This window comes from Pygocentrus nattereri, chromosome 5, assembly GCF_015220715.1.
Source record: "Pygocentrus nattereri isolate fPygNat1 chromosome 5, fPygNat1.pri, whole genome shotgun sequence".
In the NCBI taxonomy this organism is placed as follows: domain Eukaryota; kingdom Metazoa; phylum Chordata; class Actinopteri; order Characiformes; family Serrasalmidae; genus Pygocentrus; species Pygocentrus nattereri.
The window spans coordinates 39,476,687-39,496,304 of NC_051215.1; the positions used below are offsets into that span (position 1 = coordinate 39,476,687).

Sequence of the window (19,618 nt, forward strand, 5' to 3'; positions counted from 1 at the left end):
TTTTATTTGAGAATGTATTTTCCAAACTTGAAACCAAATGCAGCTGGTTAATTTGTGACCGAGTTGTGCAGAAGTGGGCTGCAGAACTGGCCACTAGGAGGCAGCAGAGTACTATTGCAGTTTGTTTGAAGAGATTCAATCAGTAAGTGTTTTTGCCCTAAGCCCTTCACTCCTGCCCTTCTCTTCCCTCCTCTGTATGTGCAGTGGGGAGTTTTAAGGTTGTTTTTTGTTTGAGGGTCAAAAGCACTAACATTGCCATTTATTGGCCTGCCTGTCTGGCTGAGTGAGCATTCCCTGTGCTGAGGCCTTTAACACTGTTTCCTCTCTCTCGGTGCCTCCCATCTCACCTGTCACAGGCTGTAGTCACTTTGGGAAGCTGTGCTGCTCCAGCAACAACGATAAGCAAGACCACCCTCCAGTCTGTTTGAAAGGGAGCTAACTGCATTACAGAGTCTGTTAATGCATCTTAAATTTTCCACTGATCAATATACCTCGACAAGGTAAAGTGAATTTTGGTCATAGATACGTTTCTTTTTCATATATTTTCTGCTGTACCTACTACATTTGTATTTGCAAGCTCTCTGTGAGAAATGGTTTGTCTTTATTTTATGTTTAAATGAAACTCATGTTACAGGGCACCTGTTTTTAGATTATCATTATTTCTTTGTTGCTGAAAAAAATGAATAGCCTGTGAATGAAGGGTCTCATCACCCTAATGAGTTTGAAGTACTAATGCACCTTGCGGTATAAAGAATGTCTCATTTCTTCTTGGCATAGCTTCACATTTTCAGTTCAGTCACATTTTATTTGTTTTAATATTGTTTTGTTGAGTTTTATGGTGATTGCAAACTGTCTGGCGTTTTTTTTTTTTTTTTTTTTTTCTTTCCTGCCCTCAGTCTCTTTATCTTTTGTGCTTATGCTTTTCTTTCATCATTGTTATCGAACTAAGTGTGTTCCTGTTTAAAATTTGAAAAATTTCACTGTTTTAAATTTGCCTCTTGAATTAGAAATCAAAGCGTTAAGTTAGGCACTTTAACATTTAAGCAAACAGCATTACCTTTTTTCACTTTTATCCAATATTAATGCTTTGTTTTGTAAACATTTATCAAAACATCAGCACAACAATGCAAGTCTAATATAATGAAACACTGTTTAATGGAATCCACAAGGTGGCAGCACTCAGTGACATAGGAAGGACCAATGAGATGAGGACAGTCCAGTACATCTCATCTTTCTCTGTCTCTGTCTCTCTCTCTCTCTGGTTGGAATAGCAGGCTCTAATTTCATGCTCTGGTAGTCCTCTCTCTGTGAGGCTGAACACAGCTGTCACTCACTTGGACTTCACTGCCGTCTTTTTGAGTGTGTGTGTGTGTGTGTGTGTGTGTGTGTGTGTGTGTGTGTGTGTGTGTGTTTTCGAATGCCTCAAGAGAGGAGTGAAGTCAACAGTAGGGTTTTTTTCCCCTTTTTGTGTCTGTTGATTCTCTCTGGATCATTTTGAATGGTTTTTATCTTTAATTGAAGTTTTAATATATTTTGTGGCTTTGTAGTATGTGGTGTCGTGTGTCTGAAGCCGGATTATGAGGAGATTTAGAGCTTGTGGAAATTATATATTTTTATTTAATTCCCCTTGGAACAGTTTTGATTTTTGGTTTATTTAGTATTTGTTGGGGACACAGGGCAGTAATCCCCTTATGTTTAGAAAATGTTAAGCCAGTGCCTGCAGTGTTAAGACATTTACAGACTTGATAGAAAGCTGAATGTGCCACCCCTTAAATATAGTTAGCCATGGGTGATCTTATTTGGTACTGCACTCTTGACAGTAAGTTGGAAATACTTGTTTTACTGTGGCTCATAAATGTAGATTGCTTTTATTACAGGCTCTGTAATAGTTTATAGTTGCTGTGTTTCTCCATCTGAAACTCAAGTCATGCCTCACTGTTTTTTGAAACACGATTAATGTTTATATCCTGTTTCCATGTGATATGATGCAGTGCTGTACGATTATGAAAAAAGAAGCTGTGCATTTGCAGGAGAAAGTGGCATTTGCTAAACAAAGATGAACTGTGTTTTTGTTAACAAAATGGCGATAAAAGGAGAGGGAATCTGAAGAGGACATTTTCAGCTGCATTATGTGTTAGCCACCATTCAGCAGGTGGTTTTCTCATTACTATACAGCATGTCAGTAATTAATCAGGGTTCTGAATAAATAGGCTTGGCATGCCTTATAAATACTCAATGCCAACAATCCTGAGAAAATATTTCTGTGGCTGGAAAAACTGTTTGTGATACCATAAACATCTTATGGTATACTGAAGGGTTTCTGTGCATCATCGTCAGTGCGTAAGTAGGGACAGAAAGCGGCACTCTTTATGACAGACAACAACAATGGAGCTGTTGTGCAGTAAACTGTACCAACTGTAGGAAAGGTGGTTGGAGAATGGAACTATCTGTATTATAACAAACAGTGTTCAAAGCTGTAAAATACACAATATACGCACACCTATGACCGCCTCACAGCAACTGAACTCTGAATTACTGCGCCACATCAAGGAAAATCCATGTTTATGGATTAATGGAATAATCTTTGACTATAATACTTCTTGCATGGGCCACAAAGCATATTAATGAAGCAAGAACCTGTTTTATGGGCCTACAACTTACTTCCCTAGAACTAGGCTGGTCAGCTAGCTAACGGACTATAGCTATATTAAATTATCTACATAGTGCACTATGCATGGAGCTGGAGCCATTTGAGATTCAGCCCCAGTTTGGTAAAGAGGGATGCCATTGGATTGGTGGTAATTTGGTGACCAAAAGTACTATTTTAGTGAAGGCTTTTGCATTAAACAGTGCTGTGTTATATGTTAATTGTTATATGACAAAAAGATAAAGTTCATAAATAAATGCAACATGCACTGCTGGGTGACCAAATGCTCTTCTCCTCATTCAGCAGTCCATGGTTGCTTGGCAACGATACCATTCTCTAAAGGAACTACATTTCTTGCCTAAAAACCTTTGTTGATGATTACTAATAAAAAAAAAATAAAATATAAATATATAAATATATAAATATATAAAAAAATTTATTTATATTTTTTTTTTTTTTTTTTTTTTTTTTTTTTTTTTTTCTGAAAAATAGTTTATTATATTTTATGTTGGCTGCCATTTTTTAAAACAAGGCACTTGAGTCTGTGTATTATTGTGATTTTATCATGGGGGAGTTTTTAAGAACATGTGATAAAATCGCACAGCCGCTGGCGGCTCACTGCTTCAATATACAGAGGGGATCACGGCACTTTGCCATACACTGCAGAAGATTATGGATACAGGCCATCAAAGTGTGCATTGGGGTCTCGATGGTCCCAAAGACAGGGAAATATGCAGTGCCTGCTTCGTATCGGAATGTAGTGGTTGATGGGGTGATTGGCAATCAGTACATATAACTGTAGATTTAACACTAGCATTTTCTGACATGGTGATTTAGACAAGGCTTAAGCTTCTTGTTCATATTTTTCCGCTCCACCTTAAATGGTGCCTGAGTGGGCAGTGGCCTAAGGCACCAGAAGGTAACTGCTGCACCTTTTAAGGTGAAACAGGAAAATTTGAACAGGAAACTGACTTCAGGTGTGATTTAGGCTATCAAAATATCCTACCTACAGTTTTATGAAAAGCTCTACCTGTAAATATGCCCTACAGTAGGATGTTTTGACAAGGTCACACAACTTGTCAGAACCGGTACACTTTTGTTTGCTAACATCAGCTAGTTAGGTAATTAGTCTGTTAGCAGTGTGTGTGATTCATATCAGTGATAACCAGTATTATTTAGTTTAGCTTTATTCAGGAGATCACAGCCTGACTAACTGGCCAAACAGCTGTCTGTTTACTTAGCTTGGTGACACTAACAGTATCACTGTGCTCCTGATATAGGATGAGGACAAGATAAACAGGCAAAACAACTGAACCAGGTAAGTTGGGTGAAATTCATAGGACATATCAGCAAGCTATAAAGGTTATTTTGGATGGCTCCCATTATCTAAATATTTAGTGAATAGCAAACCTAGTGGGCCAATCATAGTCATGATGTTAGCCGACATATTAGTGTTATTAATATGCAAATGAAAGACGCATTCAACTCAAATGGCATTTTATTATTGAGTCAACAAGAATTTACAAACAATGCGAAGAGTTTTGATTACAGCAGTTGACAAACGTTACAGACTTGTGACCAGCTTGTCAAAACAATGATGCCCCTAGGCTCAGTGTGCACCAAGTAAACAGGAAACACTTCATAAACGAGAGGATTTAAATCTGAGGCTCTGAACATTTGTTTTGAAAACCTTTTTGTTAAACAAGTAAATGTACAGTTGTAAGAAACATTTTATGCACTGCTTGGAATTAGCTTTATCACTACATGAAATGCTAAATTCTAAAATTAGCTTTAGTGTTTTTCAAGTTGTAATGATAAATAAAAGTCTTATTTTACAAAGTGCATGCAGTATTTTACATTGTCATATCTGTATTGAGCAAATGGTTTAAATTGAGGTCATTGATGGGGAAAAGCATGAGCACAGCTGAGGTAATGACATCTTGGGAAGAGGGTAATTGGAGTCAGGTGTTCCAATCATTTCAGGTGTGGGGTTGACCTGCCCAGAATTATGTCCAGCTGCAGTATATTACAGCCAAAGGAGATTTCAGAGGATTCCATAAGAACAGCTGATTAAAAACTCTCAAGACTTGTATAGATTGCAAAGGATTTCTGAAAATGTGGGGCATCTATCAGGAAATGGGAGAAATTGGTGCTACTAACTAGGCATACTATAATGCTTTTTCAGGGAGCAAAGATTGCCAAAGAACCCAAGAGTGATGGTTAAAGATAAGCAGGAATCTCTTGAAGTTGAAGTACCATAAGAAACCATGAACATGTTTGTCAGGTTGCTGCATTCATTTAAATATAAAATTTAAGTACTCCATGTTTGTCATTGCTAACCCAAAGCGTTTTGCTGGAAGTGCAAGAAAAAGTTTGCATAAAAAGTTGATTCTTCTGCGATTACAATGTTTGACCCAATCTTTGGCCCTAGTGCTTATTTTCAGTATTGCAGAATCTTTCTAATGTTGTCTGTAGGGTAAACATGGAGGTATTGACAGTTGTCAGGTGTGGACTATTTGATCATTAAAGGAATTTATCAACTTATGCAGATGTTTAATTCATTGTTAATCACATAATGAAGAGTCATCATAAACTTGTTAGTCATAATGCTGTGACCAGCCAGTATGGCCAGTTAAAACATTAAATGGTCATTGTTTGTCTAAAATACAAAATAGTTTAGTACTTGCCTTTCTGCTACTGAGTCACTGTGTTGCTTTTATACCTGAGCTGGGTATTTTATAGTCACACTGGTCTGGATTCAGTGCTCAGATGCACTCTTCAGTAATGCTGGCCTCATTGCTGAGACACTCCAGGGTCCGTGCTGTCGTCTGCTTAACTCTGACTCATATCCCCCAGCATGCTGTGCAGTGGGCGGCCTGTGGCATCAGCTGCTTTTATTGGCTCTGTGCTGTGGTCTCTCGTGAGCACAGCCAATCAATAAGCACTGACAGAATCTGCTTAAAACAAGTCCTCTGCGTGGGCTGCAGCAGAAGGAGACAGATGGGTGCCCCAGGGAGGGTGATTCATGACTGTACTCTAAGAGAACATGAAGACTTCCCTCCATCTTTTGCATCTGCACTAGAGATACATAGTGGAATTGAAATGATTTGTCAAAATTTCTGCATAATAAATGTGTTAAATGTATTATTCATTAAAGTTATTCAGAATGGTTTGATGTTTCTCTGTTCTAGAGAATCTTCCAAGTTGGAATTGAGTACAGTTGTAATGATAGGAACCAGACGTCTGAAGAGTTAGCTCAGAAAAAGTTATTACATGGCATGGTGACAGTTATGCTACCTCATGCCTCACACAATCATCAACATTACATATAAAAACTGAAAACATGTAGGTTTACTGTTTTTTTTTTTTTTTTTTTTTTTTTTTTAATATTATTTATTTATTTATTTATTTATTTATTCATTAATTTGGGTAATAAATAGAATGGCAAAATTTGTATTGTAGACATTGTGACCTCTGGTTCCTGTTACCTCCACCGTAATGAAATCAGCAAACTTCTTGACAATAAGCATTTCACATCAAAACACTCTTGATGACTTTATTAACGGCATGCCAAATAAATTGTGCAAAATTTTTAAAAAAATCAATGGAATTCCTCTTTAAAAAGTCAGATTTAAAATTGTGAGGATATGAGGGAGAGAAATCAAGTTTTTACAAACATAATTGACTGAATGCACAGATGATCTATCTGGTAGTGCATGAGGGGAAATCCGTCTGTTTTTACAACTCAAGATGTTCACGAGTGTGACCTTGTTACATGTAACTGCATGAGTGATTCAGGCAGTTGCCAGTGTATACTGAACACTGGCAAATGTGCGAGAGGCTTTTATAAGTTTAGTTGATTACCAGAACTTCTCAACACTCACTTTTACCTCAGCATTCCAGTATGTACCAAAATACTTCTACCGTTCTCTCTCTTACAATAGAATGATAGCCATGTTTCCCAGCCTCGTATTTATCCACAGTTTGTGTTTTACTACACTTCCTGTATGAGCATAAAAGCACAAAAAAAAAATCTAGTCCGGTTACAGCTTTGTTTGTGTCATGTGATGATAAAGTTTATTTAAGTGCTTAGTTGTGGCTGAAACTAATCGTGTGTGGCCTGAATGATTTGAGGAAAAAGTCCAATTGTGCTTTTTCTGACTTGTCTTCATTAAGTCTTTAATGTGTTCTCATTAGCATTGTATATTTCACAAATGCTCTATTTATTTCATTTAGCGGTCATCCTTCCTTTGCGCTGTTCTTTGTATGTGCCCAAGAGTCAGTTGTAGTCTTGTATAGCAAAGGTTTTTGCATTAAACAGTGCTGTGTTGCATGTTACTTGTTATATGACAGTAGTTGATTTAGTGGTAGTCTCATTCAACTCATCCTGCTCATGCCAACAGTGACACACTCTTTGGATGTACTAGCTACCTCTTATAGCCCTAATTCATTTGTTTCGAAAATATTATGAAGATGTGTCTTGTAAAGGAGATGTGACTGTCATATTTCATACTTTGTATGCAGTTTTCATAGCGAGCACACTTTCATTTTGATTTTCTGGAGAAAAAATACTGATTCAAATTTGTAAAATGCCAGTCAGTTTTGAAATCTTCTAAATCATGCTATATTAGTTGAGTTTGGCAGATTCTTGTTTGGTTATTTTGTTGTGTTACAGTGGCAGATACAGTAATTCTCTCTCAAAACTACCCTTCATGCTCTCTCTCTCACCCAGTGAAAAGGCAATATGTATTCAGTGTTGGTATCTCTCATTCTCAGTTATTTTTCAGATAAATCCAGTGTACTTCACATCTCAGTCTGTGTCACGCTTAGTAACAGGCGATTCAGATGTGTTTGTAGCTCTCTCCTTCTCATGCTTCATTTGCAGATATATTTGTGTGTGTGTGCGTGTGTGTGCGCGCATGTGTGTGTTGTCAGGAGGCTAGTGAGTACCTGAAATATGGTTGACAGGCACAGCAGAGCTGAATCATAGCGTTCCAGTACATTAGACCCCTACCAACAGCAATTAGCTGCATTAATGTGTTGGGTGCTTTCACACTTTCTGCATATTAAGCCCTGACTGAAGGACAGCCTATTTGGCTTCAGGATGACTCATGCCTATAGTTCAGCCTTGTGGCCTGTGACATGCCAGGAGGATGCACTCCCTATGTCTGTCAAACATACTCATCAGAGCTTGGCCTGAACAGCAATTTACAGAAAAAATATTTGAATGTTCATTGGTGTTTCTGAATGAGTACATAAACGGATCCATTGTATGCTTCCAAATGAACATGTGTTTGTGAAATGAGAATGTATGCCTCACACATTTTTTACATTCTTGTTAAGGTATCTACCAAATCATTCTTTTGGTGGAGCAGTTTCTGCTTTTAGAGAAGCAAGCTTTAAAATTGTCTACATTAAAAGTAGGCTACTGACCCATGTTGAGACAGCACAAAGTCAAGGAGGTAAAAGTGATCTGGGATCAGGAGACAGGATGTAATATCACAGTAACTCTGGTTAGAGCTTGCACTCACATTTAGAAGGATGGAAAATACACTGCCAGATGAGTTAGCACAATTAAAGACAACTTTTACAACAGAAATGAGCTAAAACTCCGCAAATTCAGCGACATGCTGTTTTAAAGCTAGGGTACGACAGTTGGACACAGTGAATTTAACATAATTATGAATGACAACTTCTGCATTGACATTGTCTGTTTGCTGTCTTACACTGATAATGATATTTGTGGGGCAAGTGTAAAGATATTTTTGGTTCTTTATGAAACTGTGGTGGGACTAATTAGACTATGGTGGGCCACCAGAGTATACGTAATTAATGGGAAACATTTGCAATTATTAAAAAAAATAAAATGGTGGCGCCTTCTTATGTAACATTAGGTAGATGAGCCAGTGCACAGTGAACTGCACATTTGTGCCAGTCAGGTGTGACCGAACTGACAAGCTCACTGAGTAACTGTATAGTCACTGTTTACTGCCAACTGTATATTATTAATGCCCCAGCAAGCAAAACCACTTTTGCAGCTGAGGTGCTCTAATAAATGAGGCTGGGGCTGAGGAAACAGAGGTGAAAAAAGTGTTGAGTTGCACTCATATCGCTGTCGTTCATGGATGCCATAGCAACAGTGGAATGCTAAAACGGTAGTGTCTTGGAGGAGTGTACTGCCAACCCCCCACTAAGATCCGGAACAAGTCGTGTGTTAAAACAAAGGGAAAACCAGTCAAAAGAAGCAGCTTTGATGGTGCCAATGTCTGACTTGGCCAAGAACAGAGCACAGCAGTTCTTTGATTTTGAAAAGGTGCAGATTGAGATGAATATGCTGTTTTCACTGACTGTGATATGTGATGATTTTTTTTCCATCTCTCACCTTTTTAATGGGAAGAGAAAATAGAAGCTTTTAAGAAAATGGCTGCAGCACTTAGAGAGCTCAGTGGGTGACCTGATGGGTGCGTGTATGCATGTGCGTGTGTGTGCATGTGTGAGTGTGCGTTTGTGAGTGAGCACATGTGTCTCAGAGCATATCACTTCCATTGACTGTAGTGACTGTAGGGGGTTAGTGCCACAGGAGAAAGCTCCTGCTGCCTCACTTCCTGTTTATTGCCACATTACTATTCCAAGTCAAGTGTGCTTTGCCCAGTGACCTGTACTGAAGTGCACTCAAATGCACTGTAGATCCCTGCATGGCTTAGATTCACTGAGGCATGATGTACTCACTAACTCGCACACACGCACACTCTCTGACTCTTCATTTCTGCCTCCCTCTTTAACACTCACTTGATGACCTGTGGAAAAAGGGTTATGGAAATGCTTATGATTGCAGAATGGAAAGCACAGGAGCACTGCGCACTATATTGCATGTAAATCATTATCACAATGTTGCTAAAAGTTGCATCGATTGCATTCTGTGTGTTTTATTTAGTTCAGGTCTTGTCAGAACAGTTCATTGAATGAAAACGAACAAGTTAGATTTCCAGGCATTTCCAGATTTGCTGACATATTGGGAATTGGTGTGATCTCAGAAAGATGTAATCAAATTTGTCCACTTCATGCCATTTTTAACATCTCAAATGTAAATTACCAAGTGATGAATTGTTTACCTGAGTCACTGCAGATTTGACATAGATTTGATGTTTGTTTTCAGACTTTTTCATGGCACTCTACCATCTGCACTTCCTGTTGTTTGTTTGTTTGTTTGTTTGTTTGTTTGTTTGTTTGTTTTTAATGGACTTGTAGAAGACGTGGTGAAGACTGAGTTCTATTAAAGCTCTCTCCAATGTGGACACTGTGTACCCTTATGTCATATTTAGATCTTACAATGCAGTACAGATTGAGGGCCCCTTATGTCCTTTAAGCCCTCTTGTAACTCTAACCTTCTTTCCGAAAGGCTCTGCTTTCAACAACACTTTTTGGACACATTGCATTTTTGGTGACCTCTCATTTCTCTCCCATTGTTGCTAGTGTTTTTGTCTTTGTTTACTTATTTATTTTCCCCTGGTTTCATTGTGTGTATGATTATGCATAGTGTAATCAGTTTAAACGCAGCCTCTATGAATTATTAATAGACTGAGCTTGTTTGTGGGTTTTACATTTACCTGTGCTGAGAGTGGAGAGGTGTTGAACATGTATGACCAATACCAGTGCTGCCAGGCATGTGCTGCATTGCCTTAGCTGTGCAGTCGCTGCAGAGTTTAGGTTCTAATCAGTTTTTAATGTGTCTTGCAGTGCAGAGGGCTGTTGGACTGAGTTCTGGCACCTGTCCAGGTTGCCTTGAGCTCCTCAGTTAAATCAAAAAGGCAATCATCATCTCCCTGGCATTACTGTGGCCACCTTAGTTTTAGTAAAGTCTCTGGGTTTGCCCTGCTCTCTCTGTGTTGTCTTTTATTTATATTATATTATATTTATTATATTATATTATATTATATTTGTGTGTGTGTGTGTGTGTGTGTGTGTGTGTGTCTGTGTATTTTTAGTGGATGTGCAGAGCTCATGTATTTTTTTTTTTTCCCCATATTTAAAGCTACTGCAGTTATCAGCATTACATATACTCCGTCAAACTCCACAACATACATCTGTATGTTCTCTGGTCATTTTAGATACATATATATGTATTTGATATTTGTTGCTTTCTACCAGTTTAGGGCATTCATGTGAAGGGGTTTACACATGCACATAGTCATTTTGTGGATTCTTGGCGACCACTTCAGTTTGTTTGGCTCAGTTCAGACGTAGGACTCTTGTCAACATTACCACCGCTGCTGACATTCTCACATATCATTTGTTTGTGTCTTGGGTCGAGAAACAATGCATTTTAAAAAAGTTTGAAACTCTGCAGCGACTGCACAGCTAAGGCAGTGCAGCACCTGCCTGGCAGCACTGGTATTGGTCATTGCGTGGGTTTCCTCCGGGTACTCCAGTTTCCTCCCACAGTCCAAAGACATGCAGTTAGGCATGTAGATGTATCTATCCTGAACTTCTGCCCGATGACAGCTTGGATTGGCTGCAGCACCACCTGCGACTCAGAAGGAGAAGCAGCTTAGAAGATGTGTGTCTGTGTGTCTAGATTGTATAGATTGTATCTGTTGTTCTGAGTTGTTTACTTTGGTGCATGTTGATGATAGTTTTGATGATCATGTGAGAGTCTTGTGACACTGGGTATTTTATGCTAAACCTGTATCCACTAATTTTGAATGCTGTTGAAGATGACATTAGCTAAAACATGTCTGCCATTAAATAAAAATATAATTTAAGCATTTATAACCTCTTGCTTATTTCATTGTTGAGTGTGGTACTCCATTCTCTTTTGGAATACTGTGTTTTGGAGAGACAGTGCAACATTAAACATGTAAAAAAAAAAAAAAAAAAAAACACACACACACACACACACACACACACACACACACACACACACACACACACACACACACACCCCTGCACATATTCACACAGCCTCAGGCCCAGGCTAGTCCTGTCAGGCTGAATTTAAAGACACTGAATAATTTATTTAGGCTGCTGTTTAATTGAGTTTTTAAAAGTGGTGCCACCCAGCTCCCGGACAGCCAGTATATTCCAGGTATTGCACACTGTCCCAAATGTCATAATGTTATCTCCCTCTCCAGCTGCTGGCTACAGCCTTGTTTTTTAAGGCTTAAAGATATCAAGCCGCAGCTATTCAGAATTGATTTCACACAACTCCCTTTCTTCACTTTCATTGTCTCTCTCTCTCTCTTCCCCTCTCTCATTCTGTTTTGTCCTAGCCCAGGCTCCAGAGATGCAGTGTCAGTACTCAGTGTTTATGTGTAATTAATTGCTGGGTAGTTAACCAGTTCTTGCTAGTGTAGTGCGACTGCAGCATTGACCTGCATCTCTGCATCTGCTGCAGCCAGCTGTGCAGGGGGAGCGAGAGAGAATAGAAGAGACAGAGAATGTGCTCGTCTTGTCTGCAAGCGCCAGTCTCCTTGCCTGACACCAGAGGCTGTCTTTCGTCCACGCAGCCATGCAGAGAGGCAAGCAGAAATAGGACAGGCTTGGTTAGGCTCGTCTTGGCTTTGAGCCCCCGCTCTCCTCCACTACGCTACTCACAGCCCACCCAGCCCAGCATTTCTGGGGAAAAAAAAAAACAGGAGCAAAGAGAGATAGAAAGGCAGGCAGACACAAGGGGATGAAACTTGAAAACTTGAATGTTTGGGGATCCAAACTGCCATGTCTTACAGACAGTAGTGCAGGATCTGCTTTCACACAGGCCCCTACACAAGGAAAGCAGTCAGGCAGCCTGGTTTTCTGAATAGTAGTGGTGCATCCAACAATAAGTTCTGAAATCGATTAACTTATCAACTAGGCCTGTGCTGTAAAAGGGTCTACTTATTCAGATAATTGTGCGGCAAAAAAAGTACCCTGCTGTGAATTCTTTTCTCTGTTTGACAAGGCCTGTTTCACCTGATGTACGAGAGCTGGGACATTATTATAGTCAGACCCGAAGACATTTTTACTGATGCTGGAAACCTAATGCTGTGGTGTGAAGAGGTCCTAAAACTTACACAGTAACATAGGCGGCATGATATCTACGTGCATCACTTAGTGTGCCAGCGCAGCCACAGCCATTTAGAACAGTCTAAGTTGTGATAACAAGCTTCTTGTACCCATCACCCAGCATGTTTTAAAGTTCAGTTTTGTTTACTTGTGGGACTAATAGTGTCTTGCTATGGTTTGCATGAAATAATAGTCAGTTTTTTAACCTGGATGTAAACATGTTTTTAATCAGCTAATCTCAACAGTGTGCTTTCTATTCATTTGCTCTCTTCTGCCACTGTCTGTGTGACAAGCTCTCATTTCTTTTCGGATGCAAAGGACTGAAGTGTAATGTGATCTGTTAGAATGACAATGTAGAGCATTAGTGTGTGTGCCCATTTTTCCCAATAGTAGTGGACAGTATGTCATATATTTAGTATTGCTATACATGAAGACCACATGATGAAGTCTTCATGACTACATGATTAGCATCATGATAGTTTAGTTTTATGGTCAGTTACACCGTCCCCCCTAGCATTTCCAGCGTTGTCAGAATTAGAACTTGAGCTCTTTTTAATAAAACATTTGGTCAGTGTGCTCATTACCCACCAAGAAACCTATTATGTAATTTGTGATGACAGTATAATTAGTAAAATTTTCTCACAATTCACCTTGTCAACTAATCATTGCATGCCTAGCGCAAAGTAGCCCAGAACAGTGTGGTGGCATCTGCTGGCTGGTATCCCAGCAGTTCCTGATGGGTCATGTACTCTCCCTGTACCAGACTGCTCCCTGTGACTAATGAAAATACTTTAATGATGGGTGAGTTCCGCAGCCCCTGCTGTGCTGGGATGAGACACAATCTCCCAGTCTTTTATAGGGCTAATAAATGTGGGTGGGTGGTGGTGAGAACGCATACAGCTGACTGGATAATAGTTAGGGTAGGGGGAGAGATAAGAGACTTGCAGAACCGTTTTCTCATTACTGTGTCTCTGCTGGAGTTTACTCGGCATCAGGAGCCTTATCGGCCTGTTCGCTCCATGTCCTCCTCTTTTGTTCACTGGGTGGAGAACAGCAGAGAGATAGCCATTAATATCCTGAGTAATCATGCAGTGCCACGCATGAGTTATGAGCTTAAAAAAATGAAGAACCCTCACTGCACTGTTTGTTATGCTAATGGGTCGTTGTGTGTGTGTGTGTGTGTGTGTGTATGCGTGCGTGAGGAAGCAGAGTGGGTGCCAGTGCCAGGGTCATGGGTATCTTTCTTCCTTCTCTCCTGTTGTCTGGTGGGCATGAAAGTCAGTGCCAAGCCCCCGAAAGGAAGAATATGGACACCCCACAGTCACACACACACACACACACACACACACACACACACACACAACATTGCACACACAAGCGCGATGGATACAGCTTTTGTGCGAGAGAGTGGGAGCTTTCTGAATTGAATGTGTCCAAAAATGGCTGACGGGTGTAGATAAAGCCAGAGAGGGCGGGTGAGCCGCAGAAATCCATTTCCCAGCAAGCCCTGTGATTTATAGCCCGTCAGCCTTGGCGCTCCTGCCAACGTCAACCGACCGGCTGAGAGCTGTCAGGAGCACTTCCTTGTCCTGTAAACCCCCCCTCCCCCCCCCCCTCTTATGCTCTCAGCCCAGTGATGGTATCGACCTCTTGCTCATTCTCTTTCTGTAGTCTTTAAACCAAATCAAAAGTTACTCAAGCTCAGTTTCCACCAGAGTTAGCAGTGACTGTCTAGTCACTGGTTATGCACAGTATATCTGCAGATGATACTGCACAGGCTTGGGCTTTGTATCCATTATGAAATGAATATCTTGATACACTGGAACTCTTACTGTCACAAGTAGATGCAGCACTAAAACATTTAACTTTTTGAGTAAAGTTCTTTATTTTTTTTAAAAAGTGTTCAATCTGTGCTTTTCTTTCATTTGTATGAAGCTCAAGTTCTAAAACTTATTAGACATGCTTTTAGTAACATCTTCATTCATGAGCATTTGGTTAAAGCTCACTGCCTTGTTGGTTCATTGAGGATGTGAGAAATCTAGATGACAATATGCAGTAGCTTTATGCAGAAATGAACAACTGATTCTGATGTTAAATGTTGCATTGTCATGTGCAATGACTGTCTGTTAAATGTTCTTGTCATTAGACCTGACAATTCACATGAAGTGGTGGAAGGAAAGTTGATATATGTACTTTAACAGTGGATGAAAAGGTCAGATATGGATACTAACAGAACTGCAATATAAAAAGTAACCTTTCTCTTTCTGTAGGACCTCGATGGGCCTCCTGGAACCTTGGCGTCTTCATCTGTATCAGGTGTGCTGGAATTCACCGGAACTTAGGAGTGCACATATCCCGCGTCAAATCAGTGAACCTGGACCAATGGACCCCGGAGCAAATTCAGGTAGTTTTTTTTTTTTTTTTTTTTTTAAGTAAATGTTTCTGGCGAGTCATGTTTTGAAGCTGTAGATTGTACAGGCAAGTAAACACCTCATTAGTTTCTGTATTTCAGTTTAACTGGTAACATAATATGCCCTCTGGGTGAATGCTGAATCAGTTTTCGGACTTTAATGAGACTAGTGATACAAAACCATAACTGTAAGAGGAGTCCAAGATAAGCACACGTTACTTAGATGTTGCTTAGGGTTCCTAAAGGACGGTTACTGCTAAATATCTGTGTATTTGCTGTCACCAAGATGGGTGCTGTCAAAAAAACACACTCTCAAAACAAAACATTGTATGTAAACCCTTAGCATTCGGAGACACCCTGCTGCATCCTGGTCTGTGGTTGGCTCTCCATGGCAGTCTCCTCATTTTCTCTGTGTGACTCAGGTTCGGTCATATATTACAGAGTCATGCAGCGTCAAAAAATTTGTGCATGTGTGCCGACACTATGCGCCAACAGATGGCAGCACCCTGCGACTGACAGCAAGCACTGTTCAGTTTCTCAGTGCCCCACTCAGCATTTTGCCATTACTGCATTAAATTAAAATCCACAGATAGCCATATTAGATCACACGTAGCTTGAAATGTACACCAAGAAAAGCAGTCCTTTAGATAAACTAACTGCTAATGATCTATTACCTCCTGCCAATGTTACTAGCTTAGTCTTTTTTTTTTTCTCACCTCATATCGTTCAGCTCAAAACAGTGGGTTTGTGAAGAGCTAGTAAACTGATTCCAAGCGTGATAAATGTTAAAAGTTTCATTTCATTAAACGTGTAGAGTGTAAACATTTACAAATACGTGTTTAAATGTGCTGCAAAGCACTGCTCTGCTACGTGGCACTGTACATACTGTAATGCTGTCATCCACTGTAGCCGTTTTACTATACACAGCAGAGCAGTGACAACAGCGCCCCTGAATGTGTTTGTCTCAGCCAGTGAGAGTCTTCTTATTTTAATATGGAGTCAGCAGAAAACAAGACTTTCTAAAATATAGGTCAAAACACACAAAATCTCAATTTCCATGTCAAGTCATCACAAATGTCTTTCAAAGAACACAACGAAGTATTTTAAACTGAAAGCATTAGCATGTCATTATTGAAACACTGTAAGTGAGTGGTTCAAACATTGCTCTGACATTTTTTTGTTTTGAATGCTGGCTTAGAATTTGCATAAAAAATGAGCATTCAAAATGTATGTTTAGATCAGTCTACAACATTGCTGGCCTTTTTTACCAATGAATAATCTTGCTTTCCAGCTTTTGAGAAGCAACAGGAGTGAATGGCTGGTTTAAACCAGTATCTAACTCCATGTGAAAATTTATGCTCTGCAGTGGACATAAGCAAATATGAGTATTAAATATAAGTATGATTGTTAGGAAGGGTCTCCTAGAACAGTGCTCTCCCTCAGAAACCAGAGAATGAAGCGATAAACCTGCTCGGCAATCCTACTAAGTCCCAAGACAGAGAGAGCTCTCGATGCAATAATGAATAACACTCTCGTAGAGAGATGAGAGTTTTATTCATAAAGCACACAGAAGAAGGGGCAGTCCCCTCTTTATAAACACAGAGAGCCCGTCCCACGTGCACGCAGGCAGCCAGGAAGGGCCCGACCACATTCTAACATATGTCGTAACCTGCTGGTCCATACATGGAGTTGTTTTTCTCCATCCCTGGATGTGCTCAGTTCAACATCAAAATCCAGTAAGTCAAAAGTGCAAGTGGTTTGCAGAATGAAAGAGGAACAATAGTTATTAACAGCCTGTAAGTATGCTCAAAGGGCAGACACCCTTGCACCCTCAGCAGTGTCTGATTTTATTAATACATGTTAGTCACCGGGGAAGAGACAGGCCAAAGGAAAGTTAACCCTTTCATTCCCCTCTTTTATAACTCGTTGAAGACGGGTTATAAGCAATACGCACATCAGAGAGAACAGAGAAAAAGGCTCCTACACAGAAACAGCATCATCATAAGATGGTTCCAATGACGCGTAGACGGGCTGTAGCACGGTCTGTGCCATAAAGACGTAGTCGGACCGGTGGGGGATGAGTGAGGAGGCCAGAGCGTACACTCGATCCATGAGGCACCTGAAAAGACACGGTCCCATACACAACAGTAGCAACAGCACACGTACAATAGGAGCTATCATGGCGAGATAGGGCGTGAGGGAACCAAAAAGGGAACCAAAAGGGCCCCATCCCCACCCGCCATGCTCGTCCAACCGTAACTGGGTAGAAACCTGTGACATACGGTCAAGGGCCGTGGCGATAGAACCATGGTCCTCATCGTTAGCAGGAATATATGTACAGCAAGAATCGCCTACCATGGCACAAACCCCGCCCTCTTTTATGTAGGGGAGGTCCCATTGCGGATCCCCAATACCTTCATAAATCATTCTATGAGCAGAACTCAAATACTCTGCATCAAAAGTTCCATTCCTAGGCTATGGCGGAATCTGAGGATTACTCTCAGTCCATCCTGCTAGGTTAGAGAGAAACGGGTCAACATAGTAGGCCAGATTACATCGCCTCATCCAATCAGCAGGTTTCTCATCCGGCTCTGGTTTGGGAAACGACGTACCCATATCAACAAACACAATACAAATACAAACAACACAAATCTTGGGAGTCAGAGGGATTGTGAGCATAAAACCACTAGGCGCCTAGGTTTGTACCCTCGTTACAGGGGCAAAAATCCTGCTTCATCTCATACTCCCGCCCACCAGACAGGGGCTGGGTAGGTTAGCTGAGCCAAAAAGGAGCGCAATATCGTCAACCAGGCAGAGGTCCGAAGGAAGGAAACGGACTTACCAGGTGAGGATATCACGTCGGGTCACCAAGACTGTTAGGAAGGGTCTCCTAGAACAGTGCTCTCCCTCAGAAACCAGAGAATGAAGCGATAAACCTGCTCGGCAATCCTACTAAGTCCCAAGACAGAGAGAGCTCTTGATGCAATAATGAACAACACTCTCGTAGAGAGATGAGAGTTTTATTCATAAAGCACACAGAAGAAGGGGAAGTCCCCTCTTTATAAACACAGAGAGCCCGTCCCACATGCACGCAGGCAGCCAGGAAGGGCCCGACCACATTCTAACATATGTCGTAACCTGCTGGTCCATACATGGAGTTGTTTTTCTCCATCCCTGGATGTGCTCAGTTCAACATCAAAATCCAGTAAGTCAAAAGTGCAAGTGGTTTGCAGAATAAAAGAGGAACAATAGTTATTAACAGCCTGTAAGTATGCTCAAAGGGCAGACACCCTTGCACCCTCAGCAGTGTCTGATTTTATTAATACATGTTAGTCACCGGGGAAGAGACAGGCCAAAGGAAATTAACCCTTTCAATGATTTTACTGGACCTTTTAGTATACTATTGCTGTTTTTTTTTTTTTGCTTTTTTTTTTAAAAACTGAGCTTAACCTCATGCTGGAAAAAAGTGCGGCATATCTTTTACCAACTAAACAGTAACTATGCATTCAAATGTTTAGAAGTGTGTTCTCTATAGAAGATGTGTTCATTTTCACTTAGAAAATGAACATGTAACTTGACAGGGGTGCGTAAACTTTTGCATATGACTGTAATATGAAATTAAACAAAATAAACCTGAAGCATTTTGTTTACCTGCCTGAGTGTCATGACACAAGATTTGAAGGTACAGCTTTACCCAAAAGTGAATAATGATTTCTATTCAGAGGCTCTTGCTGTGGTTGTTCTAATGGTAGTGCTAAAAGCAGCTTGTGGATAAATTTAGTCTCCTTTTGTAGTACTGAGAAGAATAAAGAGGGCATCTTCTGTCTGAATGCTAACTGACGCTTTAATGGGTGATTAATTCTTAATGGGTAATTACTTGAGTTTTTTTTTTTTTTTTTCCCCTCGCTCGTCCTTCGATTAAAACTTATGGTAATTTGTTTCTGACAGAACTGACTGTGTAAGTGCATGTGTCTTGTGTGGGTTAGCATGAGCCCCTTTTAGCTGTCAATGTTGTTTCCATCTCTCCTCTCATCTCTCTTCTCTGTCTCTTCAGAGTGTGCAGAGCATGGGCAACACCAAGGCCCGACAGCTGTATGAAGCCCATCTCCCAGACAACTTCAGACGGCCACAGACTGACCAGTATCCTTTATTGCAGGTGTCTTTGTGTATGTGTGTGGTTGTGTTCTGGGTTGCTTGTGCTGCATTCTTTTATATCCTGGTATGTTGTATAAAGGCTAGTTGAGATGTGTTGTAAGATTTAATCGTGTAGGGCCTATTCAGTGCTCCCAGCAGGGCCTGCTACCCCTTGCCTGAACAAGTGTTCCTGTTAATAAGCTTGCTACCCAGAGATGGGCTTAGGAATTAGAATTGGCTGGACAGAAGTTTCTTTACATAGAAATGACCCTGCTGGGTGTTGGAGCTTATGTTTTCTCTCATCTGTTTTCTGTCTCTAGGCTGATTTCTGAAGGGAGATAAATTATGAGGTTGATACAGTGATGACTAAGTGTTGCTACTGATGT

The 19,618-nt window shown here is 40.4% G+C and overlaps 1 protein-coding gene and 1 long non-coding RNA gene across 3 annotated transcripts in view; one reads left to right on the forward strand and one right to left on the reverse strand.

Moving 5' to 3' along the window:
* The window catches only part of smap1 (small ArfGAP 1), a 95,377-nt gene that overhangs the window by 10,054 nt on the left and 65,705 nt on the right, over positions 1 to 19,618 (forward strand). For both annotated transcript variants that reach the window (XM_017722796.2, XM_017722788.2), the window contains exons 2-3: positions 14,959 to 15,092; positions 19,153 to 19,238. In XM_017722796.2, the coding sequence (XP_017578285.1) occupies positions 14,959 to 15,092; positions 19,153 to 19,238 (220 nt within the window). The remainder of the gene's footprint in view (positions 1 to 14,958; positions 15,093 to 19,152; positions 19,239 to 19,618) is intronic.
* LOC119263508 lies at positions 16,631 to 18,117 on the reverse strand. The gene is made up of 2 exons (XR_005130320.1): positions 17,941 to 18,117; positions 16,631 to 17,217 (listed from the first exon to the last, which is right to left on the reverse strand). It is a non-coding gene; the product is annotated as an uncharacterized LOC119263508 (long non-coding RNA).